General features: G+C 43.6%; 1 protein-coding gene across 4 annotated transcripts in view; it reads right to left on the bottom strand.

Annotated features, from left to right (window-relative positions):
• Positions 1-20,919, bottom strand: part of LOC142499178 (immunoglobulin superfamily member 11-like) — a 31,259-nt gene extending 10,340 nt beyond the window's left edge. Inside the window, exons 1-6 of one of the 4 annotated variants that reach the window (XM_075608179.1) lie at positions 20,400-20,919; positions 8,525-8,685; positions 5,404-5,608; positions 4,734-4,889; positions 4,283-4,402; positions 793-3,322 (exon numbers count right to left, since the gene is read on the bottom strand). In XM_075608179.1, coding sequence (XP_075464294.1) covers positions 3,285-3,322; positions 4,283-4,402; positions 4,734-4,889; positions 5,404-5,608; positions 8,525-8,685; positions 20,400-20,475 — 756 coding nt within the window. In that variant the 5' untranslated portion in view covers positions 20,476-20,919 and the 3' untranslated portion in view covers positions 793-3,284. Of the gene's footprint in view, positions 1-792; positions 3,323-4,282; positions 4,403-4,733; positions 4,890-5,403; positions 5,609-8,524; positions 8,686-20,399 lie in introns of those variants that run through there. The other 3 variants (XM_075608178.1, XM_075608180.1, XM_075608177.1) reach the window with 3 other exon arrangements.
• Between the last annotated feature and the right edge of the window lie 4,054 nt (positions 20,920-24,973).

The raw sequence follows: 24,973 nt of genomic DNA, 5'->3' as shown, positions 1-24,973 counted from the left end.
TGATTTACATGCCTAGTGAAGTTTAAGTGTCAGTCTGCGTCTATCCAATGGGCAGTGAGATGTGATCTGTGTCTATCCAATGGGCAGTGAGATGTGATCTGTGTCTGTTAGGACCAGTAGGTCAGGCCAGAATCTGCACTTGGGTTAAGCCATCCATTTTGTCTGTTCATAACCAGTTAAGATTCTGTAGTCAGCATTGTGCTGAAATATAATTTCTAATGTATTCAGCTACTGCCAAGTTACATTTCCTCTTTCTGCTCAGGATATTGCTAAGATACTTTTTATACTATTTGTATTGTCAGTTTTCCTGCTGTTTTAGTCAGTAAACAATAAGACTGGTTCTTTTAGAGAGGCAGAATCGTATAATTTAGTTGCTAGAGATTCAAGGTCTCTTTTGATAACAGACAATAAATAAGCTATGTATTCAGACAGTGCCTGTATTGGAAGAATCACATCCCAAAATCATGCCACTAATATGTCCTGCCCCCAAATCACGTCTCTAATCAAAGCCACGCCCAAGCCACACCCAGGTTACACCTATATTACGCCTCTAACCAAACCCCTCTGTTTTCCTATATAAAAATCATAACCCTATGCTTAATAAACTGAGACAAAGGAATTTGAAATCTGGCTTCTGTTACGTTTCTTTTCCTTCGTTTTCCGGGCCCGTGATATCATCAAAATCGGAGATAACATGTGTCAGTGCGTAAAAAGCTTCCCGGGGGAGTCTGCTGCAGGGTGCAGATGTGTGTATCCAGTCACAGAAGCCTAGGCAAGGAAAAGGTTTCCTTCAGTGTCTATCCAATGGGCAGTGGGATGTGATCTGCGTCTATCCAATGGACAGTGAGATGTGATCTGCGTCTATCCAATGGGCTGTGAGATGTGATCTGTGTCTATCCTATTTGCAGTGAGATGTGAGTCACACATTGCCATAAAAACACAAAATCTACTTCCAACATCAATGAAATAGAAATAGCCGTGTTAGTCAAGTTGCGAATAAATGAGTACTTCAGTGATACCTTTTTTATTTGGACTAACAATTGATATTATAACTCAAGCTTTCAATCGTTCTCTCTTCCTCAGGTCGGGCAATACAGATTTACAAAATATTCCAGAAGTTTAACAGAGAAGTAAAAATTCAGATAATCTAAAACAGAAGATGTGGAGGAGTCATTGCAAAGGGGATGGTAAATAAACAGACGGGGCAATAAATGGATGAAAGGGATAAAGAGAAATGTGGAGAGTATGTAGGAGTAGGACCATATATCGATCAGTAGTATTGTACAGGGGGTGGGAGAGAAGGGTTTGAAATGTACAATGAACAGAGTCAGGGAGAAACATTACACCAATGCTGATGGTGTGTAAGAAACCCTATATCAGCATTAAGTCCTCTTGTTTTAGTGTCAAAGAGCATTATCATTTTGAGTTAAAATGTTTTCTGTTCTTGATGCTTTTACACATTCCATTGAGGATTTTGATTTTTAAGTCATTTATGGAATAATCTGTGAGAAGTGGTGTCCCACTGGAGTGCAATATCTTCCTTTTTCATGGTGTGTTATTGTGTCTGTGCAATATCTTCCTTCTTCATGTTGTGTTAGTGTGTCTGTGCAGTATCTTCCTTCTTCATGTTGTGTTAGTTTGTCTGTGCAATATCTTCCTTCTTCATGTTGTTAGTGTGTGTCTGTGCAATATCTTCCTTCTTCATGTTGTGTTAGTGTGTGTCTGTGCAGTATCTTCCTTCTTCATGTTGTGTTAGTGTGTGTCTGTGCAATATCTTCCTTCTTCATGTTGTTAGTGTGAGTCTGTGCAATATCTTCCTTCTTGATGTTGTGTTAGTGTGTGTCTGTGCAATATCTTCCTTCTTGATGTTGTGTTAGTGTGTCTGTGCAATATCTTCCTTCTTCATGTTGTTAGTGTGTGTCTGTGCAATATCTTCCTTCTTGATGTTGTGTTAGTGTGTGTCTGTGCAATATCTTCCTTCTTGATGTTGTGTTAGTGTGTGTCTGTGCAATATCTTCCTTCTTAATGTTGTGTTATTTTGTGTCTGTGCAGTATCTTCCTTCTTCATGTTGTGTTAGTGTGTGTCTGTGCAATATCTTCCTTCTTCATGTTGTTAGTGTGTGTCTGTGCAATATCTTCCTTCTTCATGTTGTGTTAGTGTGTGTCTGTGCAATATCTTCCTTCTTAATGTTGTGTTATTTTGTGTCTGTGCAGTATCTTCCTTCTTCATGTTGTGTTAGTGTGTGTCTGTGCAATATCTTCCTTCTTCATGTTGTTAGTGTGTGTCTGTGCAATATCTTCCTTCTTCATGTTGTGTTAGTGTGTGTCTGTGCAGTATCTTCCTTCTTCATGTTGTGTTAGTGTGTCTGTGCAATATCTTCCTTCTTCATGTTGTGTTAGTGTGTCTGTGCAATATCTTCCTTCTTCATGTTGTTAGTGTGTGTCTGTGCAATATCTTCCTTCTTGATGTTGTGTTAGTGTGTGTCTGTGCAATATCTTCCTTCTTGATGTTGTGTTAGTGTGTGTCTGTGCAATATCTTCCTTCTTCATGTTGTGTTAGTGTGTGTCTGTGCAGTATCTTCCTTCTTCATGTTGTTAGTGTGTGTCTGTGCAATATCTTCCTTCTTCATGTTGTGTTAGTGTGTGTCTGTGCAATATCTTCCTTCTTCATGGTGTTAGTGTGTGTCTGTGCAATATCTTCCTTCTTCATGTTGTGTTAGTGTGTGTCTGTGCAATATCTTCCTTCTTCATGTTGTGTTAGTATGTGTCTGTGCAATATCTTCCTTCTTCATGTTGTGTTAGTGTGTCTGTGCAGTATCTTCCTTCTTCATGTTGTGTTAGTGTGTGTCTGTGCAATATCTTCCTTCTTCACGTTGTGTTAGTGTGTGTCTGTGTAGGTTCATTCTGGTTTGAAGTTTTTGGCTGGTTTCACCAATGTAGCATCCTTGGTCACATTTGCTGCATTTAATCATACACACCACATTCCTGGATGTGAAGCAGAATGACCCTTTAACATTGAATGTTCTATGTTTGTGACTGGTTGTGGGATCCTGGCATATATGTTTGCAAAGTCTGCGGTGTGTGATGTTGCATGGACTTTTGCCACTAAGCATCCTTGACTTAGTTATGAAGTTTTCTGTGGATTAACTTTGTGTGAGGTTTGGCGGTTGCCGGAATGCGAGGATGGGAGGTTTGGGGAAGATGTCTTCTGTCAGCACAAGTTGCAGATCTTTGATTATTTTTTGAAATGACTCCTACACATCTTCTGTTTTAGATCTGGATTTTTACATCTCTGTTAAACTCCTGGAATATTTTGCCCGACCTGAGGAAGAGCGAGAACTTTCTAAAATTTGTCTTAGAATATCAAGTGTTAAACATACAGAACCCCTATAAGCTCATATTGAACCCCCAAAATAAGTTAAACTAAAAGACCATTTTATTAAAAAGATATATATATATAGATAGATAGAGATAGATATAAATATATTATATATATAGGCACTGTACCGTGTATTTGTGTTAATGGATGTAGCACTGAGCTCTGTCTGTGTTTCATGTTCTGTCTCTGGTTTTAAATATCAAGTGTTAGTCCAAATAAAAAAACGTATCACCTAAGGCCGTGATTATAGTGCATGTGCACAACGCCGGAACAAACTAATGGAGAGCAATGAAGGTGCACATAGCGTGCAATTTTTGAAAATACATTTGACATTGTTCTTGCAGCGCGCCGGCCGCGTCACGTGAGTGTTTCAGCCAATGAGGGAAACTGCTCACGTGATGTCACTGCCACGCCTCCCGATGCCTGCGGTGCATGTTGCGCACGCATGACGTCGTGCGCACACCGGCACTATAATCGCGGCCTAATGCTGAAGTACTCATTTACTCTGCCCACCCAGCATGGCAACCTTGAGAAAAGTGCGTGCTAATTACAGGAAGATTAAGCTTATCAACTTCATATGAATTAACTATTAAGTGTAACTTATTAATTAACTTACTAAAAGGCAACTGTATGTGAGGTTTGAGACAAAATAATAAATATTAGGAAACATCATTCAAAATCTTGGCCTGGGTTCTGCTATTTTCTCAGACACTTTAATCTTTCAGCCAATGTATCATCCTACCAACTGATATATGTTATATATATAATTGGCAGAATGATGAATAATGAAAGTCCAGTTGATACTTTAATATGGGTCTGCCAGAGTGCCCTGCGTCGAACAGAACTGTACGTATCTCGCTGCATTAGCGCCTTAGGTGCTGGAAGTCAATTCAAAGTACTCACCAACTTGCACATGGAGCTCCAAAGCGCAGGTGCGCGAGCCAAGCTGGTTGGTGACGGTGCAGCGGTACAGACCCGAGGTTTCTATAGTGAGGTTATTGAGTGTAACGGACGCGTGATGGTCTGTGGATTTAACAAGTGCAGCTTATCAATAGCAGTTTTTATTTCTAGTTTATATTAAAATGTTGATCAGAAAAAAAGGTGTTCTGTGCTGTAACACGCCCCCTAAAACACAATGCTACAACATTGCTGGGTCTGTGTATCAAAGCAATTGTGGAGCAAAATAAATGCAGAGAAGAGTTTTCTCCTGGCATTTCCTTAGCATCGTGGAATTCAGTTACTTTGTACCTTTTTTGCACAATGGTGTCAGCTTATGATTTGGGGAGGGAAGCAGATATTATAATGCAATGTAGTGAATGCTGTGCATAGCGACAGCAGCGATTTCCCTCTTTACCTTCCTGGCTGATGATCAGCATCTGACTGTCGGGTGCGATTTTCTCCCATGTAAACGTAGGGGCTGGGACACCTTCACGTACAGAGCATAGGAGACGGATGCTTCCACCTTCTTGTCCCTGTCCCTTACTTGAGCATTCTGGACTTGATAGTGGAACTGCAGTAACAAACACCATGTTATTTGTCACACATCCGTGTGCATCTGTGCAGTAGGACGGAGCCATTAGGGGAAACATATCAAATGGATCAATCAAACAAATCAATCAACCTGCAGGCAGTCTGAGCCAGGGAAGCAAACCAAGAGTGCGGCCAGCTACTAACATGCAGAATTAGGGAGCCAGATAGGGATCTGTCTCATTCAGTGAGAACTTAAAAGTCCCTACGTCTATGGCAAGAAGGACGAATGGCTGCCTGGGCTTAGCATTCAGATGACAAAGCAGAGAGCCCTGTGGAAGACTCCTAGGAGAAGACCATGCACTAGGTGAGGAGCCGCATAGTAGAGAGACATAATGACTTGTGTGGTGAATATGGGGACGCTAGAGAGCACCCTAAAATATTATGTGTGTTCACCATGCCAGATTTAAAATTCAAGATCTCAACAAGAGCTGCGATACATCCAACCAGTGTAAGAAGTAAAAACGCTAGTTCTGTCTTCTTAACCTACTACTTACCAAGGACAGTGAGTCCAATGAGACCTATGTTGGGTGTGGCTCCGTCAGGTGGATTTACCACGGTACATTGGTACGTGCCAGTGTCGGAGCTACGGGTTTGGTTAATGAAGATGCTGGCATCCTTGGACGGCTGGAAGGCAAATCCGACACGTCCCAAATATTCACTTAGACTCTCCACAATCTGACCCTGCTCATATGAGATCACCTGTCCCAAAGTGAAAACATCATATTTCATAAATAACAGAAAATATATTCGCCCATCCTAACCCCGTACACCCCTCTCCAATCTCGCACCGCGCAGCATTCACAGGCAGGGGGGTTCTGTTTATTGCTCGGACTCCTGCAGTTACACAAACACAGCGTACAGTAACCCGCAGGAACTGTCCTTGTATGGTCACATTGACATTTTTGTTTTTTTTCTTGAAAATGTAATTTAAATTATTACCCCTACGTCACAGATGGTTTTTTTTGTCAATTAGATGTGCAGATTTGTAAATGCTAAACTTTTCCTGTTCTCATGTTTAAATTACTATTTGCACATTACTGCCTTGTGTGTGTGTGTGTGTGTGTGTATATATATATATACACACAAGGCATTAATGTGCAAATAGTATATATATACATATATACAGTATATATATATATATATATATATATATATATATATATATATATATATATATATATATATATATATATGTTTCTTTAACTATTGCCCCTCTGGTTTGATCTGTTTTTTAACACTTTGGCCTGTCTGTTTTCTAATGCGTGGTTTCCCACTTTTCCTCCCACACATGTTCATACTGTGAACCAGCATTCCTGTCCTAAACTGAAGATCCGTGATTGCTGTATGGAGATCATCTTTCCACATTAAGAAGAGTCGTGGATATTATTCATTCATATCGATACCAAGACAAGAGGCATTGTGACGATTCCTTTCACATCTGGAGCACTCATGGGAATTGCTCCGTTACCACAACTATCATTTGTTCATTCCAACGAGGACAAGAACATTCCTTATGGATTTCAGTCATTGCAATAATTTTGCACACCGACTTTTTCACCTTCAGTGATTCTTCTTCCAGGACCTTTCCAGTTCTACATTGTCCGTATTATACGGTTGAAAATGCTATAGAAAAATTATTGGCCTGTATCTACTTTTAGAGCCACAGATTGATTCATCTTGTGACACACACTAGGTCTATGCAATTGTGTCATCCTAGTGGTGGTGCAGCTTCATATAATAATGTGACGACAGCTGGATTAGACTTTAGTAACCCGGCATTATCGTCATATATTAGATCTGTTGAGGGTTAACGTTCAGCAAAGTGGATATATTTTTGCAATTACCTGTTTCTATTACTGAACTGCACCTATCATGCTGAGTTAATCAAATATGTAGATCATTGCTCGTATATATCCTTAATCAGGTCACTAATGCACAGGCATATGCCTTAACCAGTATGGTTAATTGTACTTTCTTCTATTTAGGAGTATGAATGTATTACGGCTGACATTGTAGCCACCACACTTTATTGGGGTACCCTTACTCAATGGCATATGACCTTTATTAAGCATATACCCTTTCAGACTCAGCTACAAACTCATAACATATTGCTGTTTGTTGTACATATAACCATCTTTATTTGTATTTCCAACTCAGGATAGCATGCTTTTTTATGTCCTTACCAGCAGCAGTTGCTTTCATTCAATGCATGGGGCCTCCTAGAGTGTCTTTTCACTTGTATATTGAAGTTTGTTAGATATATGCTCATACATATCTCCCGTATTAACCCAGGACAAACTGCCTTTGAATGTTTTTTGCCAGCAGCTTCCTTTATTCACAGTTTAGGGCCCCTTAGAGTATCTATCATTCTTATCTGGTGCTAAATCGCCCGTTTTGCTTGTTTACATGGTTACTATGACAACCGTGTGAAACCTAATACTAAACGTGATGACGTCATGCGCATCCCCCATTGATCTGGCAGACAAGGCTATTACAGCCAGTCTTTTGCAATTGGCAAATATTACAATGCTTTCCCTTACTTGGGCCTGCATATGGCTTCAGTGGGAGGTGCCATTATGGGCATGCGTCACGACGTTCGTGACGCGATGACATCATATGCGTCATCACTCTATTTACATCTGGCAGGCAAGGCTATCACAGCCAGTCCTTTGCAACTGGCAAACACTTCAATATTTTCCCTTACTTGGGCCTGCCTATGGCTTCAGTGGGAGGTGCCATTACGGCCATGCGTCATGACATTCGTGACGCGATGACGTCACACGCGTCATCACCCTATTTACATAGGGGCTGACCTTAGAGTGCACACGTGATTAGAACAGCCCAATGAGATGCACAATCATTGTAACACAGGCCCCATGACGCTGCCATGCCTGCAGACACTCTCTGCTCTCACAGCTGCTTGCAATCCTTAAAATTTTGGCGCGATTTTTGTAGTTATGATTTTCACTATAAATGCTAGCTCATTTCTCCCCTCACCACTTCCAGAAGAAGACAGTTTCCCGTCGAAACGCGTTGGAGTGGGAGTCTTGCTGAGGGGGGCCCCTACCTTTTTCCATCTGACATGGAGTTCTGACCTACCTTTGTCTGTGACATCTACCTACTGAGTGGTGACGTATTTTGCATTCTGTTACCCCTTATACTTGTGTACCCATTACATGTAAACCATTGCATCAAATTATATGGCATAATATTTTTACATGTGGTCACAAGATCTCAGTGTAGGTTGATTGTCACGCAGGTGTGCTTAGACAAAGCCACCTGTACCCTGTATATGTCTTGCTTTGGATCTTTATTTAGACCCTTGCCTCCAGGTCCATAATGTCTAGGTAGTGTTGAGCCCCCCTCTTCTTTTATATTTCATCCCCTGTTTTAATCACCTTAATAAATTCTTTTTGTTACACTTTCATTTATGTCCGTGTGCTATTTAAAGGTTGCTTTCTCCCTGTTGTTTTCATATTCATTTAACCTTTAGCACCACTGTTTAGTCACACTATACATGACTTATGAACAGGTGTCCGGGACACAATCTATTTAAGTGTTGAGCGATATTCCTGTGTGTTATAATATATATATATATATAGCTGTGACACACACCTGCAGTGGGTGACGCGGTTCCACCAGGGGGGAGACAGTCCAGATGATGTTGAGTCGGTTGAGAGCAGCTGTGGTGCGAAAGCCACAGGGCAGCAGTGCACTTCTCCCTCTCGTGACCTGCACACTGGGGGTTCCAACTGTCACTTTGACTGTCCCAACAGCTGGAAGAAATAAGTGGCTTGTTGCAAAGGGATTTGTGGGTGTGAGAGGGTGTGTCACACACCTGCTATGAAACAGTGAAACTGACAGAGTAACACAGAGATCAAGTGAAAGCAAGAAAGATGCCTAGACTCTCTTTGGCCACATGGAAACACTGGTTTAACACTGTGAAATAAAGCAATACCTCCAATTGCCACTTTTAGAAACATATATTTGTGGGTAACATTAGTGAGCCTCTCCTGATGTGCTGCACGATTTCTCACACTGCCAGCATCCTTACAAGTCCAGTCACCAGTAGAAGGCACTGATGGGCTTCCCTTGAGTTAAAGCTCACTAGTGCTAGTAAAGTGAACCCCAGAGAAATACACAATGCAATGTTACAGTCCATGTGGCCGGGGCCCAGGACCTAATCAATGTATCTCCATGTGCCGCATGTAATTAAAGGTGCAGTGCCACAAAGAAAAACAATGGAAACTACGCTGTGTAAGTGGCTTCTTTCGAAAGATTAAATCACCCTTAAAGTAATCCATTTACCAATTTGTATTCTATAAAATATCAATGTTTTCCTTTTCTTCAAGACTGCTGAAATCATGCATATCGGCTTATTTTGTTCATCTGAGTATGAATAAATAATGACTTTACGGAGAATAAAACAGGAATAATTTACCTGTGGGTTTGAGGATTAACAAACAGTCTTATAACCAAAATACATTGGAGATTATGAAAACAATTCAAAGCTGTTGTTTACTATGGAAAAATGTTAAAAGTAAAAAATATATACAGTATACAGTATGTCAAAATACACATTTGTCAGTCAGCTAGATTTTAAGTGATTGCCCAATGTGCTCCATTGGGTCGCAATCTCCCATGAAAGTAAATGGGAGTGTTTGCTCGGTAATGCTGCAATCAGCCACTTCCGAGCAGACTGAAGAAGGCCCTTAGCCACTTAAACATGCCACCGCCGTAAACTCATTCAGGTCCGAGGAGGGACACATTGTTTGCGCTTCTGGAAAGAGATTCATTGCGAGTGTAAAGTTTACTCACAATGGTTACTGTTTCTATGGCAACACTTTATAAAAGTAATAAGCCGTCTAGGTATCAAACGAACCAAATGTCGATTCAACTTTACATGTGTTTAATACCGCATTTCCTCAATTCTAAGGCCGCGCTTATAGTGCCGGCGACGCGACGTCGCCCGAAAACAAATACAGTGCCGCTGCCGCGTGCTCTTATAGTGCACGCGACAGCGACGTCGCGAAAATCTGAAGCCGGCAAAATTTGATTTTTCACGTGACGGCCCTTGAATAAATCAAATTGCGGGAATCCCGCAGCCCTGCCGCCCGGCGAAACATAACTTTCGCCGGTGGCGACGGGTGACGTCACCCGCCGTGTCGCTGTCGCCAACGACGGCACTATAGGCACAGCCTAAGACGTACCTTTTCCCCCATTTTCACATCTGAAATTGGGATGCGTCTTAGAATCGATGTTTAAAAAAAAAAAAAAAAAAACAGCCTGTAAGGGGGCGAAGCTGGAGCAGCGGCAGCGGCGATGTACACAGCACCCAGCAGCAGCTCGGCACCCGGCTCTTATCGCCCCCTCCCCCCTCTCTCCGCGACTCTTGGTGAGCTGCAGGAGGTGCGGAGATGTAAAGTATACAGTGCTGAGCATAAAGCTGTACTGTAGTGTAGTGTAGCGTAGTGCAGTATAGTATAGTATAGTGTGGATAAAATAAATGTATGCTATTGCCTGCTAATAAAAAAAATCTGCACACTTAATGTATTTTTTTTGCTTTCAAAAATGTTATTAAATCAGGGGTGCGTCTTAGAGTCAAGGAAATGCGCTATATGTCTGAGTTTGTATTAGCATTTATTTCTATAAGTACGTGGCATTGATTTTACCAGCTTGAAACATTGAGGAGAAGTTACAGGAACTATTTATAGGGAATCATTATATGGGTCAATAGGAGGAGCTATATGTAGGATGATGTGACGCTTATATATGTAGAACGATGTGACGCTTATATATGTAGAACGATGTGACGCTTATATATGTAGAACGATGTGACGCTTATATATGTAGGATGATGTGACGCTTATATATGTAGAACGATGTGACGCTTATATATGTAGAATGATGTGACGCTTATATATGTAGAACGATGTGACGCTTATATATGTAGAATGATGTGATGCTTATATATGTAGATTTCTGTACATCTTGACTAAATTTTTTCTCTTTTTAGGCATCACATCACTAGGTTTGAGCGCCTGTAACCTCTCTGAATAAGAACCTTCTGTCAATCACGCCCATACTTTAAAAAGACACATTCGATTTGATGCAGAAGCTAAATAATTTTAGAATGAAACTTGGAACAATACATTAGAGATCTCTAAAAATGTATTTGAGATATAGAATAGTGTAAATCTGGCGTAACTACAGTTTGGACATGACCAGTGTCAATATTAATTAGTAGCTAATTTAATTACCATTATGGATTGCTGATTCAGTCTGCTCTTAGCTCCAGGTCGTTTTTACCCCCTTAGCAAGCCCACTATCTGTAACTATTATACATCTGTTTGAAATGTGCCCCAGAAATTTTTGTTAGCACTGGACATTGAAGGCGATTTATACAAACAACGCTAAACATATTGCTAATGTAGCCCCCCTTGGAAGTCTACTAGTTCTGTAAAGGGTTGATTGCATTGGGGGTTAACTGTGTGTTACTCTCCTCCCCATCATGTGATGTATGATGTCAATGTAAGGGTACAGTATATGTACCCACCCCTTATGTTCTAGAAGCAGGTTCTTCAGAGTTCTGGCTGGAGTCCTCACTGTGAGTCCTGTACATGTGTTTGTGTGTTTAGGAATATGTATTAAGGTGTCTCCTGTCATCCTTTGTTGTTTCCCAGTTAGTAACGTGCCCCCTCCTAAGCTAGCACCCATTAAAGAAACGGGAAACCTACATTTGTGGGAGAGAGATGCAAATTGTCCTTGTCTCATAGGGTGGCCCTTAATGCATTCTGACCACCACGGTCCAAATAGGGTTGCCTAAACTTCAGCCTGTGCTCACATTGAACCTGCCCGTCCAGCAGGTTCTCACTGCATCCTAGCTTCCCTGCAAGCTCTTTCCCCTCCATCCTTTTCAATGGGTAACCAAGTCGTGCACTTCTCCTGGATAGGGGATTTAAGGTTTGAGTTCCCCCAGGAAGAAGCGTGTCGTTACACGTGAAATGATTGTTAGTACTCGGAATCACTGAAGTCACACCTTGGCGACCGGCTCGAAGCACAGACTAAGCAGAGACTTGAGAGAGACGACCGCATGGCGTCGTCATTTTCCGTCCCTTGCTGCTCCCCTCATCGTGCCCCATAGAGAGTGAACTGTGTGTATTCAGTTCTTACCATGGCGCTATTCATAGGGACCCTCGCCACTTTTCTCCTCCTGTATATATTCCCATTTACCTACCATAGAGACTAGGAGATAGATCAAACCTATGCAGCTACATTTGTATCTGTTGCTACTACAGTATGTCTCATAGGACACAGAATCACCGTTCTAACAACAACTAGTCTGTTATTATAATTGCAACTTCTGGTTAACTGCTCTCCAAGACTGGGTCTATTGTAGAATTATAATTATTTTATATTTCAATGTAAAAAATGTGTGTGCTTAAAGCAGCAGTTCAAGCTGCCATTGTTAAAAAAAAAATCAATTTAATATGTGCATCAATACAATCTGCACACTGACAAGTGATTAGCTCAGTTGCAGATCGATCCGTTCTCCTATGATCCATCGGCATAGATTCGGCTCTGAGGTTCTCTAAGTCACTGTCAGTGCTGCAGAAGATTACCCAAGATGCAAAGGTCTGTGTGGAAGATCATGTGACCAGGCAGCCACTAGATATAATTGGTACACTGCTAGAGAGAGGGCAAAAGGGGTGTGCCAGAGCCTGTCTCAGAAGAGGAAGTGACTTTTTAAATGGTTGCTATAGAAACAAAAATGTTTGTTACATTATGTTGCAGGGTACATGCAACCACACACGCGGGTTCCCATGATAAGGCTTATTTATTGAGCCTTAAAACATACAGCACACACAAACAAAATAGCTTCTTCTTCAGCAGACAAAACAAAATAGCTTCTCTTTAGCAGACAAAACAAAATAGCTTCTCTTCAGCTTAGAAAACAAGGCAGCTTCTCTTTTTGCATGCAGGACACAGACAGTTCATCACATATGTACTTTGCAACACAGACCTTATAGCAGTAATCTCTTCAGTATTTTCAGTCCGGTCTCCTGACCAGCTAGCTTACATGTGTGTGTAGCCTGGGGGTTTTAAACACCTTGATTTTGCAGCTGGGGGTCAGACTAATTAAGCAGCCCTTCTCCACTGAAAGTTAACCTCGTCACTGCTGCACTGCAAACTTAGACATATGTTTGCCAGGTATATGGCTGGTGATGTTCATTCACCCTGTCACACATTAGAAAACATTAAAAATGTCTTAGCCCAGAAATTATTTATTTAAAAAAAAAAAACACACATGTAGGATATTGCTTGAACTGCAGCTTTAACACTACTGTCTAATAACTCACTGTGGTATTTAATTGATGGGTTTATACTAACTACTGCCTATCTCTGGCAGATTTAGTTCTGAGGTGCTATATTAACACACTATGTATGTTGTGTATGTACACTTGCCATGCTGACTTATCGTTTATATTAAAAGTTACATTGGAAGATAACCACCATTATTACTCTTATCACACATTATTTCTTTATCTAGTGTGCAACACATTGGGAGTTTTCTTTCCCTTGTTTACCTCCCTTAGAAAGATGGAAAAGTCCCGACAGTTATTATTTGCCGCATGTTTTTGGGGCACCGTATGTTAATACCTGGGAAGTATTTAAGACAACTGTCAATAAAGCACCTTTTTGTTTTATAAAAATTCCTGGCGCCTTTCTCCATACTTTCATCCCAGCACCCTGCCCCTAACCAGCACCCTGCCCCTAATCAGCACCCTGCCCCTAACCAGCACCCTGCCCCTACCCAGCACCTTGCCCCTACCCAGCACCCTGCCCCTAACCAGCACCAGATCTGATGACCTCCTTTAGAGCCAGGTAAGGAGGGTAACATTCATTTACACCCAAAAACATAGTTTGAGTTTAATTCAGGTTTTACATAGTTACATAGTTATATAGTAGAAGAGGTTGAAAAAGGTTGAAAAAGGACATATGACCATTGAGTTCAACCTATGCTAAATGTACATGACAAATACTCTACTTACAGTATATTAATCCAGAGGATGGCAAACAAAAAACCCCAGTGAAATATCATTGGATGATATCTCATAAGGGGACAAATAAATTCCTTCCTGACTCCAATAATTAGCAATCAGATTACTCCCTGGATCAACATTCTTCCCATGTTTACTTATTTTGGCATTTCCCTGAATGCCTTTCCTTTCTAAAAAGATGTCCAATATTTTTATGAAGATATCTATTGTATCTGCCATCACAGTCTCCATGGATAATTAATTCCTCGTTTTAACTTTCCTTACTGTAAAGAACCCTTTCCTTTGTTGCTGGGAAATCTCCTTTTCCAACCATAAGGGATGCCCCCCGAGTCCTTTGTACTGCCCGTGGGATGAATAATTATTTTGAAAGCTCCTTGTATTGACCTTGAATATATCTGTATATAGTTATCATATCCCCTCTTAGACGCCTCTCTTCTAAAGTAAACAAATCTAATTTAGCTAGCCTCTCCTCATAAGTTAGATTGTCCATCCCCTTTATTAATTTGGTGGCTCTTCTCTGCACTCTCTCTAGCTCCATAATGTCTTTTTAAGGAGTGGTGCCTAAAATTGTACTCCATATTCAAGATGTGGTCTTACTAATGCTTTATAAAGGGGCATAATTATGTTCACTTCCCTTCCATCCATTCCCCATTTAATGCAAGATAAAATCTTATTTACCTTTGAGCAATTGATATAACATTCCTCATATTTAAGTAGCACTGCATAAATGATCAACACGCAAAAAAAGCACCAGAGTTGTCATTAATAGCAAATTATTTTCTTTAATAAATCAGGTAGAATGTTATTTGTAGCAGTTTTGCAGCAGGCAGACTTAAGAAAATAACCCTCCCAGTGAAGAATACACAAATTTAACATGAATTCCACATTAACACCTAAGAAAGGAAAGGTATACAGAGATATACCAAGTTAGGAAACATGGGAAGGATGTTGATCCAGGGAGTAATTTGATTGCCAGTTATTGGAGTCAGGAAAGAATTTATTTGTCCCCTTATGAGATATCATTAGATAATGTCACTGGGGTTTGTGTTTGCCTTCCTCTGGATTAATACACTGTAAGTACGAATATAGGAGAAAGTATCTGTCTAAATTTAGCATAGGTTGAACTTGATGGACGTACGTCTTTTATCAACCTCATCTACTATGTAACTATGTAACTATGTAACTATGTAAGCAGCAAGCAGGGTGACCAACTTACAAAGCTGAGGTACTATTTAACACGGTTTTATACCAGCGGAGGATCTGACAGTGGTTGTAATGCAGTGACATACAGCCCTACACATGGGAACGACATTGGAAGCAGCTCCAATTAGTGACAGGCAAAGCACTGCAAAGACTGAGAACCTCCTGCTCGAGAAATTCTCAGGAAAGACAATGAATGTTATTGCCAGGACAAGGCCGGGCCCTCATTCTAATTGTCTTTAATTAGATCTGCCTCGTCAAACCGTTAAGGAGACATGCAGTTTTATCCAAAGAACTCCTTGTTTCTGTGTGCCAGGCCATGCCAATTATCTGTTATATGCGCCATGTGTGGGGTGCAGGCTGTAGCCTCAGACTTATATACATTACTGCTGCAGGACTTGGCCAACATGGAAATCCTTCTTCACAGGGAAATGCCTCAGTGATTATAACTGAGCGTTGACCGTTGTTTTCAAGTTCATAACATAGGTCTGTCATTCCCTCACCTTGGATATGTCACACTGCAGCCAGCGAGTGCTCTCGGTGTGATGGTACTCAGGGCCGCCAACAGGGTGGGTCTGCTGGGGTTGACGTCCCGGGCCCGGTGAGTCAGGGGGCCCGGCCGCCGCCGGGCCCGTCTCAGGAAAAAAAAGTCTGAAAAAAAATGCCCGCCAGCCAAGCGTTCCGCGCACACTTATAGAACGTTGACCCGTGAGAGCCGCGCGCACCTCCTTAGTACATGCCCTGCGTGGGACTCGGGCTACAGCGGTGTTAGGGTGGTGGAAGCCACAAGGCAGCTCCGTCGCCATAGTTAAGGAGAGCGCAATGGGCTGTGATCTTCACGTGTGGGGAGTCCCGCTGGAAGAGGCTGTCTATGCTGGAGGAGGAGAGTGGGGAGAGGAGACAGTCCGCCCTACCGGAGAAGAGCAGAAGGAGATGAGGGGGGCACACAAGGACCCTACAGGAGGAAATGGGGGGGCGGGAGAAGGTCCCTACAGGAGTTTGTGAGGGGGGAGAGAGGGACCCTACAGGATTTGGTGAGGGGGGAGAGAGGGACCCTACAGGATTTGGCGAGGGAGGAGAGAGGGATCCTACAGGATTCGGCGAGGGGGGAGAGGGAACTTACAAGATTTGCTGAGGGGGGAGAGAGGGACCTTACAGGAGTTGGTGAGGGGGGAGAGAGGGACCTTACAGGAGTTGGTGAGGGGGGAGGGAGGGACCCTACAGGAGTTGGCGAGGGGGGAGAGGGACCCTACAGGAGTTGGAGAGGGGGGAGAGGGACCCTACAAGGGTTGGAGAGGGGGGAGAGAGACCCTACAGGTGTTGGTGAGGGGGGAGTGGGACCCTACAGGAGTTGGTAAGGGGGGAGTGGGACCCTACAGGATTTGGAGAGGGGGAGAGAGACCCTACAGGAGTTGGTGAGGGGGGGAGAGAGGGACCCTACAGGAGTTGGTGAGGGGGGAGGGGGATCCTACATGATTTGGAGAGGGGGAGAGGGACCCTACAGGAGTTGGTGAGGGGGGAGAGAGGGACCCTACAGGATTTGGTGAGGGGGGAGGGAGAGACCCTACAGGATTTGGTGAGGGGGGGTCTACAAGATTTGGTGAGGGGGGAGAGGAACCCTACAGGATTTGGTGAGGGGGGAGAGGGACCCTACAGGATTTGGTGAGGTTGGAGAGGGACCCTACAGGAGGAGGTGAGGAAATGGGAAATTAAGGGTACAAAGAAAAGGGACTAGGTGAGGAGAAGGGAGTTGGGTGGGGAAAGAGGGAAGGAGACAGGAGGGGGCGAGGACACATTTATTATTATTATTATTATTATGGAGTGGGGAACTGGCTCTTATTATTACAAATGACCCGCAGTATTTATATCACCATTACTATTATTACTGTGTAACTGTGTATTAGTACCTGATTTATACAAGTATTAAATATATAATATTATTGCTATTTGTAGTATTATCCATGACTATTATTAGTGTTAGTATTATTACTTACATTCATGTAGATTAGGGTTGTCTAGTTCACAATATTTTCCCAGCCCTGATAATATTAACACACTGGGGGGGGTGTTGGGGGGGTGTATACACGAAACATAATAGTCCACGGATAGAGGAACTCGTACAAATAAAGCTTTTATTACCTTAGTATTTTTATATATATTGGGGGGCTTGGGGGAATTGTTATATGTATTGAGGGGCTTGGGGGTATTTTTATATGGGTTGGGGTATTTTTTATATGTATTGGGGAGGGTTGTTTTTTTATATGTATTGTTTTATTTTTTTAATGGATTGGAGTCTTTTTTTATATGTATTGGGGTCTTTTGTAGATGTATTGGGGTCATTTTTTAGATGCATTGGTTTTTTTTTATATGTACAGTATTTGGGTGGGTTTTATATGTATTGTTTTTTTTTTTTTTTTTAATTTTTTTCTTGAGTTTTTTACCAAAGGAGTACATCACAATATCAGGGGCATTCTTGGGGAAAAAGTACATATGAGTCTCAGAAAAGGTTTAACAGTAAATCCCAAAAATGAATACCTTACGGCTTATGGAAGCGAATCGTGACTGGCGTTCGCCCGGCGAAACCTCACATGGGTTTGCCATCAGGCGAGAGCTTGGCCCCTGCCCCTGGCAGAGACTGAATTAATGTACAACATTCCATCGTACTTCTCTGGGAAGAAACACTGTATTGTTTTTTTTTATGTATTGTTTTTTTTAATATATATTTATATGTATGTATGTACGTACGTACGTATGGGGGGGTTTGTATTGTTTTTTATATATGTATTGGGTAGGGGGTGGGGGAGGTTGTATATATTTGAGGGGTGGGGATTCTTTTGTATATATTTGGGGGGGGGGGGGAAGTTTTTTGCATTGGGGTGTGAAGTTTTTTGGTATATATTTTGTGAGGGGGAATTGTTTGAGGGGGAGGGAATGAGTGAGCGTGGGGTAATTGACAGAGGGAGAGGAGAGAAGGGTTGAGTGAGGAAAAGAGAGAGAGTAAGAGTGAGACGCAGGGGGGCAGGGAGGCAGGGATTGAGTGAGCGTGGAGTAATTGATGGAGGGGGTAAAGTAAGGTGAGACGGAGGGGAGAGAAATACATGGAAAAAAGGAGGGAAATAGAGGGGGCTCGCGAGGTGTAAAATGGGGGGCTCGCGAGGGGTGAAATAGGGCTCGCAACACTGCAATTTAAGTAAAAGTTGCACCCTGGTAGGTGCGCTGGAGAGGGGAAGGGGGGGAGAGGGGCTGCTCCTTGCATTTGTCCTGGACCCCAAGATTTCTGTTGGCGGCCCTGAAGGTTCTAGATGGTACGGAGAACCACTACTTTTATATTTAGAACCTGGGTGTCGCTACTTTGTACTCACAAGTTAGTTTCGCTCTCTATTTAAAGAATAATTGATTTATTGTAGGAAGCCTCTCTCACTTAAACATTGTATAAATCGCTCTAAAATATAGTTAGAATAGCTTTTCCACAATGATACATACATTAACAATTTTAGGTACAATGCCATTGATTTCTTTAAGCCACTTCGACCACTGCAGCCAACACATTAACAGGGAATTAATTTATTTATTTATAAAATGTTTTATTGAGAGTTAACTCTCGTTTTCAAGAATGTCCTAGGCATAGAGTTATGGTGACAAATAATACATGGTTACAAATACAGTTACATAAGTGAGCAGGGTTATACATTATATACAAGACATAGCATGCACAGTTAGAGATAATATATATTATAGGCGTATGTAACAGTTACAGACCTGATTAAAATGTGAGACAGCTTTAGTTTTGAAAGAACTTAGACTGGTGGAGGCTGAGAGAGTCTCTGGTAGGTTGTTCCAGTCTTGGGGTGCACGGTAAGAGAAGGAGGAGCAGCCGGATACTTTGCTAAACATTGGGACCATGAACAGTCTTTGAGTCTGATCTTAGATGATAAGTGCTGCATGTGGTAGGGGTGAGGAGCTTGTTCCGATAGACGGGTAGTTTGCCCAGAAAGTATTTGAAGGCAAGACAGGAGAGATGAACTTTGCGCCTAGACTCAAGTGACGACCAATCTAGTTATTTGAGCATTTCGCAGTGATGTGTATTGTAGTTGCATTGGAGAACAAAACGGCATATTGAATTGTAGAGTGTGTCAAGTTTGCTAAAGTGGGTTTCGGGTGCCGAGCTGTAAACTATGCTGTAACTCCATAGTCTATAGTTGGCATTAGTATCTGCTGTACGATACGCTTTCTGACCAGCAGACTTAGGTTGGATTTGTTCCTGTAAAGTACACCTAGTTTGGCATAGGTTTTGGATGTCAGGGTATCAATGTGCATCCCGAATGTTAAATGGGAGTCAAACCATATGCCCAAGTATTTAAAACTAGTAACAGGAGTTAGGGTGGTTTTAGCATTGGTTCTGACCTGGAGCTCAGTCATTGGAAGCTTTAGAAATTTAGCCTTGGTCCCAAATACCATGTGCCAATGCCAATTAAAGGGAATGTTACAACCTTTCTGGCGGACAACACATCCCCTGGGCCCTCTCACACCTTTTTATATCAGTGTGCACACAAATAGTACAATTCACAGCCTGCAAATCTCTTATCCTCACCCTGCTGAATGGATTAGTTTACTTTTGATCAATAAGAATCAAGCGATTCCGCTGCTTATTTACTGATTCCTATCTTTGCTGGGTGTGTTAGTATACACGTATGTTAGTATGTATGCAAGATAGAAATACACGTGTTTCTGGAGTATTGGTAGAACTGGATAAGTAGGTATGTGCTATGTTTGTGTGTTATTCTTATGTGTGTTATTATAATGTGTGTCTGAGTGCTGGCGAGTTTATAGGAGGATCAGTTTGTGTATCACCAAATTATTTTGTCACTTCTGGGCTTTTCATTTAAATTATATATTTTCTTTTTTTGACGTAACTGAACTGCTTCAAAATGAAGTAAAACTACTAAATCCCAGCATCATAAAACATGTGGATCTATATTATGGATGTTAAGTGTGTGAAGGGAATGGTTTTACCAATGCTGATTAAGATAAACTGAGAACAAAAAAGAAAACAAAAGCATCCTGTAAAATAAGAATCTCAATGAATGTGTGCCCCTTCCATGGAATGTAATAATTGTCAGGTCCCCTCACTCTGAACTCTTCCAGCTCTTCCTCCTCCCAATCTCATGGTCCCCTCTCTCCTGCCATCTTCCTATCTCCTTTCTCCCTGTTCCCTGTCCCTCACTTACCTGGGATAAAGCAGTGAAGAAGAAGCCACAGTTGTGCCAGGGAGAGGTTCTGGCACATGGCTGTGCCTGTGAGCATGGCTGGCAGACTTAGCCTCCAATGCCCACCCCAGCAAGGTCCTGTGCTCACTCGAACTGAGAGATGATGCACACACTGTCAGTCCAACTCTTCTTGTTTCTCAAACACCTCCTCTGCTTGTTATTCGTTCTTGTATCCAACCATTTTATCACTTAACCCTCTCAGTGTTTTCTGTTCTGTGCAATCCTCCCCTCCTCAGAACTTGTCTCTCTATTTCACTCCTTTTTCTTTGTCCCTCTGGATATGCGATCTGTATCTCTCAGGACTGGTACCTCTCGTCCTCCCTTACCACATTCTCTCTATTTTTCTCCTCCCCACCTTCCGTCACAACGCTGCCCCCTTTGTCTGCCTCAGTCCCTGTCGCAGTCACCAATTCCTCATCATTTGTTTAATTTGTTTCGCTCTATTTCCTATCATCCAGCTTTGCCAACCCTTTGTGTCTGTCGCCCGTCTCTTTCTGTCATGTTCGAGAACAGAGATGGGGTAAAGGGGAAGTACTTAGCATTTTCTAACAGTAATGGATCCATGAGTTTATTGCCATACGTGTAAAAAGTTCCTTTCAAGGAGACTATCCAGGAAAGATTTAAGAATTCTGCTCATCTTCCTCTGATTTACACGGGAATTAAATATCATTAGTAATAAGTAAGCCAGGAGCTATCAGCGTAGGGTGTCCATGATTACGGTGCCGCTCTCCCTCCCCCCACCCTCCCACATTAGGGCTGCGGCCAGGCAGGGAACGAGCGTGCTGGCGCTCGTGCGCTGCACCCTGCTAAGCCAGGCGATTTGTGGCCGGCTAGGCGTACGCTCGCCTGGGGGCGCGGCGATGATGTCACAGAGCTGGTTCGCCCTTGTTGGGCGAACCACTCACGTGGTGCGCTTGCGAGCGGCAAATTCAAATTTGCTTGCTCTGAGCGCCGAGCGGGCGCAGGCGCTTGCTTACGCTGGCCACACACATTGCCGCAATGTGTTTCATCGCGGCCAGCGTGAGCGCGCCCGCCCGCTCAGAGCTACCCTGGACGAGGCCTTAGTGTGTGGCTGTAAGGGGTTAATGCTAGGGGCTTCAGGAATGGGAGTCGGAGGAGTATTCAGGAGGATATATAAGGCAGGAGTTAGGGGGTGGCCTCTTCCTCTGACCTCTGACCTCTGACCGCCTTGTGAGTTGTCGCACCTACTACACCTTTTCTTGTTTAGTATTGTAGGAATAATAACTGTGAAGTTCATCCTTGGATTGAGTGTTGGCCTCACCGGTTGTGTATTGTATTGTATGTGTTGTAACAGCTGCTGTTCATTTTTAATAAAGAAAACAAAGAAAGGAAACAACAACAATATAAGTGGGAATAAGGACTGCCGGGGTCATTATTGTCACAGCTTGCGGTTATCCAACCAGCCGGGGGGGGGGTACGAGTCACGTATATGCGTGGGCTCAAGACATAGACATCTGGCACGGGTTAGGCTGAGTCCCCGCTGGCGCTGAGCACGCTCATGCTTGGAGAGCGCTCTGTATGTGAACCAGTGGCGTAGATAGACATTCGCGGGCCCCATTAATATTAATACTGACTAGAACGGTGGGACTTCCGGTGACGTCAGCCGGCATGGTTGCTTGAGGGAAGAGCTCCCGAGACTCCCTGCCTAAAAGCAACTAAAATAAGCAACAACAAAAAACGCCAAAACAAACACCTTTTCGGGGACCCGACTAGGTAAAAGCCAAGAGATGGCAAACAAACAAAAAAGAACAGGGAACCTGGACATTGCCAAGTTCTGCGCGACTATACAAAAATCGGCGAGCCGCGGAGCTGAAACCCTGGACTCCCAAGATGGCGCCGAAGAAAACTCCAAGGAGACTGATGCAAACACACGCGGCGCTGAGGGGGGCCGTGGGAGACAGGAGAGTCGGTCGAAGCCACAAAAGCCTATCTTGAAAATGTATTTGACCAATTTTCAATAAAAATGAGACAAAACTTCCAAGAAGACCTCCAAACAGCCATAACGGGGGTTAAAACGGAAATAAAAGAACTGGCAGGGCGCACAGAGAATGTTGAAACAAAATTAGAGGAGGTGATCCTCTCCCAAACATCTGCGGAGGATGAGATATGCTGCTTGGGAAATTAAATCAATTCCCTGAAGGACACCATCGAGGATCGTGAAAACAGAGATCACCGCCAAAATATCCGGATTCGACACATCCCTGAAGAAATAAAAAATGAAAATCTAAAAACCGACCTGGAAGAATTGTACTTATTCCTGATTCAAGTTCTTGACCCCAGAGACCTAGAGATGGATCGCGCCCACAGAGCGCTAGGTCCCCGCTCCGAGGATCCTAGAAGGAGGAGAGACGTCATCATAAGAATGCACTCATACTCCATAAAGGAAAAATTGATGTATGAGTGCAGAGAGAGAGGGGAAATCAACTTTCAGAATGAAGCCCTACAAGTCTACAACGATCTCTCTAGAGCCACCATACAGAGAAGACGCGACATGAAACCCCTCATTAAAATCTTAAACATCCAAAAAATCCGATACAGATGGGGATTTCCATTCAAATTGATCGTACAAAGGAACGGCAAGTTCAGATCAATCTCAAGACCAGAAGACGCCCCCACTTTTCTAAAATCTTTAAGTCTCCCAGGGCTAGAAAATCAGAGAGAAGGAGAGGAGGAGCCGAGTTCCCGCCATGCAGCGCCCCAACATAGAGCTTCTGAGAGAATCGCCTCTCAGATAGTACCCAGAGCCGCGAACCCATAACAGCCCCTAGAGAAAGAATCGAGAAAGAAACAGCGGAGGAAACCTACCGGGAATCAGCATGCGAACACCAGCGTCCCCGAGCTGCTCCATCTGGTCTGGTCTGTCCCCTGTGGCTCCTGGAAGGACGAAGCCATGAGAAATACCCAGACACCACTTCCACAGCCCAGGGCCACCCGGACCTGAGAGCCTCACAAGAGCTCTCCTGATGCCCAGATACTCATCTCCCCTCCGGCTGGAGGAGAAAGGTTCCTTCCGATTGATTTACTCCTGGTCTGCTCTCGCTGCTGCGGGCCCCCCTGGCTCTATCCCCGCCCTACCCCTTCACTACTAGAGCTCTGGAGACCGCTCCGGTCGGGAGACCACCCCCCCCCGGTGGCCCTCCCCCCCTTGCCTGGTTCGTATCTCATGCGTCCACCCGTCGCTGCCCCTGGCCCTTGCTATCTCCCCCTCGTCCTTCCCTCCAACCCCCCCTCCGATCCATCACCTACCTCGCCCGTTGAAGCCCCAATTCTCTCCCCGACCCTAGGGAGGGGATCAGGGGGTAAGCCACCCTCCGTGCGAGCACCGGACGTTCGGCGCTTCCGGGGGGGGGGGGGGCACGCCTGAGAGGGAGATCTTACCCCTGGCATCGGTTGGGAGGAACGCCGAGGAAGAGCCAGGTGCCCTGGATACCTTTTCCAGGGGGTGGTCGAGAGAGCTTTCTCCATAATCCTCCGGGTGGTTCGGAGGGCTCCAAGAAGACGCACCTCCAGATCAGCAAGGAGGAGGGGGGATGTCCTATATCCAGCGGCGGAGACACCAACCACGACCCTCAACTATCAGGTCTGTTTACCACTCACTTTCACCCGAGGGTTCATATTTGACAGAAAAAGAATCTCAGGGGCTTGCTGTTTTGTCCCCGGTGGTTGCTCCCGTCTCTGCCCCCTCCCCGCTCTCACCCATTATATTTCCCCTATACCAGAAGGGAACAGGACTCGCTACATAGACAATCAATGTCCAGATGGAGATTGAGGCTTTTGCGGGGGTCCTTGTACGGGGGGGAGGAGGGGGGTGGTGGATATAGGATTTGGGAATATGGACCTACATTTCATGTTTGTAAATAGTTTTTACTGTTGATGTTCCTAAAGTTTCCAAGGACCCTGTTCTAGGATGTCTTCCATAATTAAAGCCCCCCCCAATCCCTCCCCCCCCCACATATCCCTCCCCTCGTCTCCGTCCCTCCCCCGTCTCCGTCCCTCCCCCCGTCTCCGTCCCTCCCCCGTCTCCGTCCCTCCCCCTCCCCTCTCCCCCTCCCTAAAACTATTCATTTGTATATTGATTCTTCTGATGTAGAGCTAAAGGTATAAATATATCTGTCGAAGATCGTAATAAATGAAAACAGGTTCCTTGCCCCCCCCCCCCCCAACTCCCCCAAACCCCCCACCCCTCTGTCCCGACAAACCCCTATAAAAGTTGGGACTCAGGAGTTGGAAATAATCTCTCTCTTAGAAAAACTACAGGTATACAGAAGTTGTGGGAATGTGTACAAAAAGTTAAGTAAACTGTATATCTGTATATAGCCTTTACTGGTGTAAAACTAAAGCTATAAATGTACCTGTTGCAGACCAACATAACTAAACATAACTGACATAAAAGTTCGTAAGGAACCCACTTTCATTCTGCTCCCCATCTCTCCCCTCCCCCCACCTGCTCCCAGCCTCCTCCCCCACCTCCCCTCCCTCCCAGGCATCCATGTCTATCACTAGAAGGACTCTAA

This window comes from Ascaphus truei, chromosome 7 (assembly GCF_040206685.1).
Source record: "Ascaphus truei isolate aAscTru1 chromosome 7, aAscTru1.hap1, whole genome shotgun sequence".
Classification (NCBI taxonomy): domain Eukaryota; kingdom Metazoa; phylum Chordata; class Amphibia; order Anura; family Ascaphidae; genus Ascaphus; species Ascaphus truei.
The sequence above is the reverse complement of the archived record's forward strand: the minus strand, read 5'-3'. Positions and strand labels throughout refer to the sequence as shown.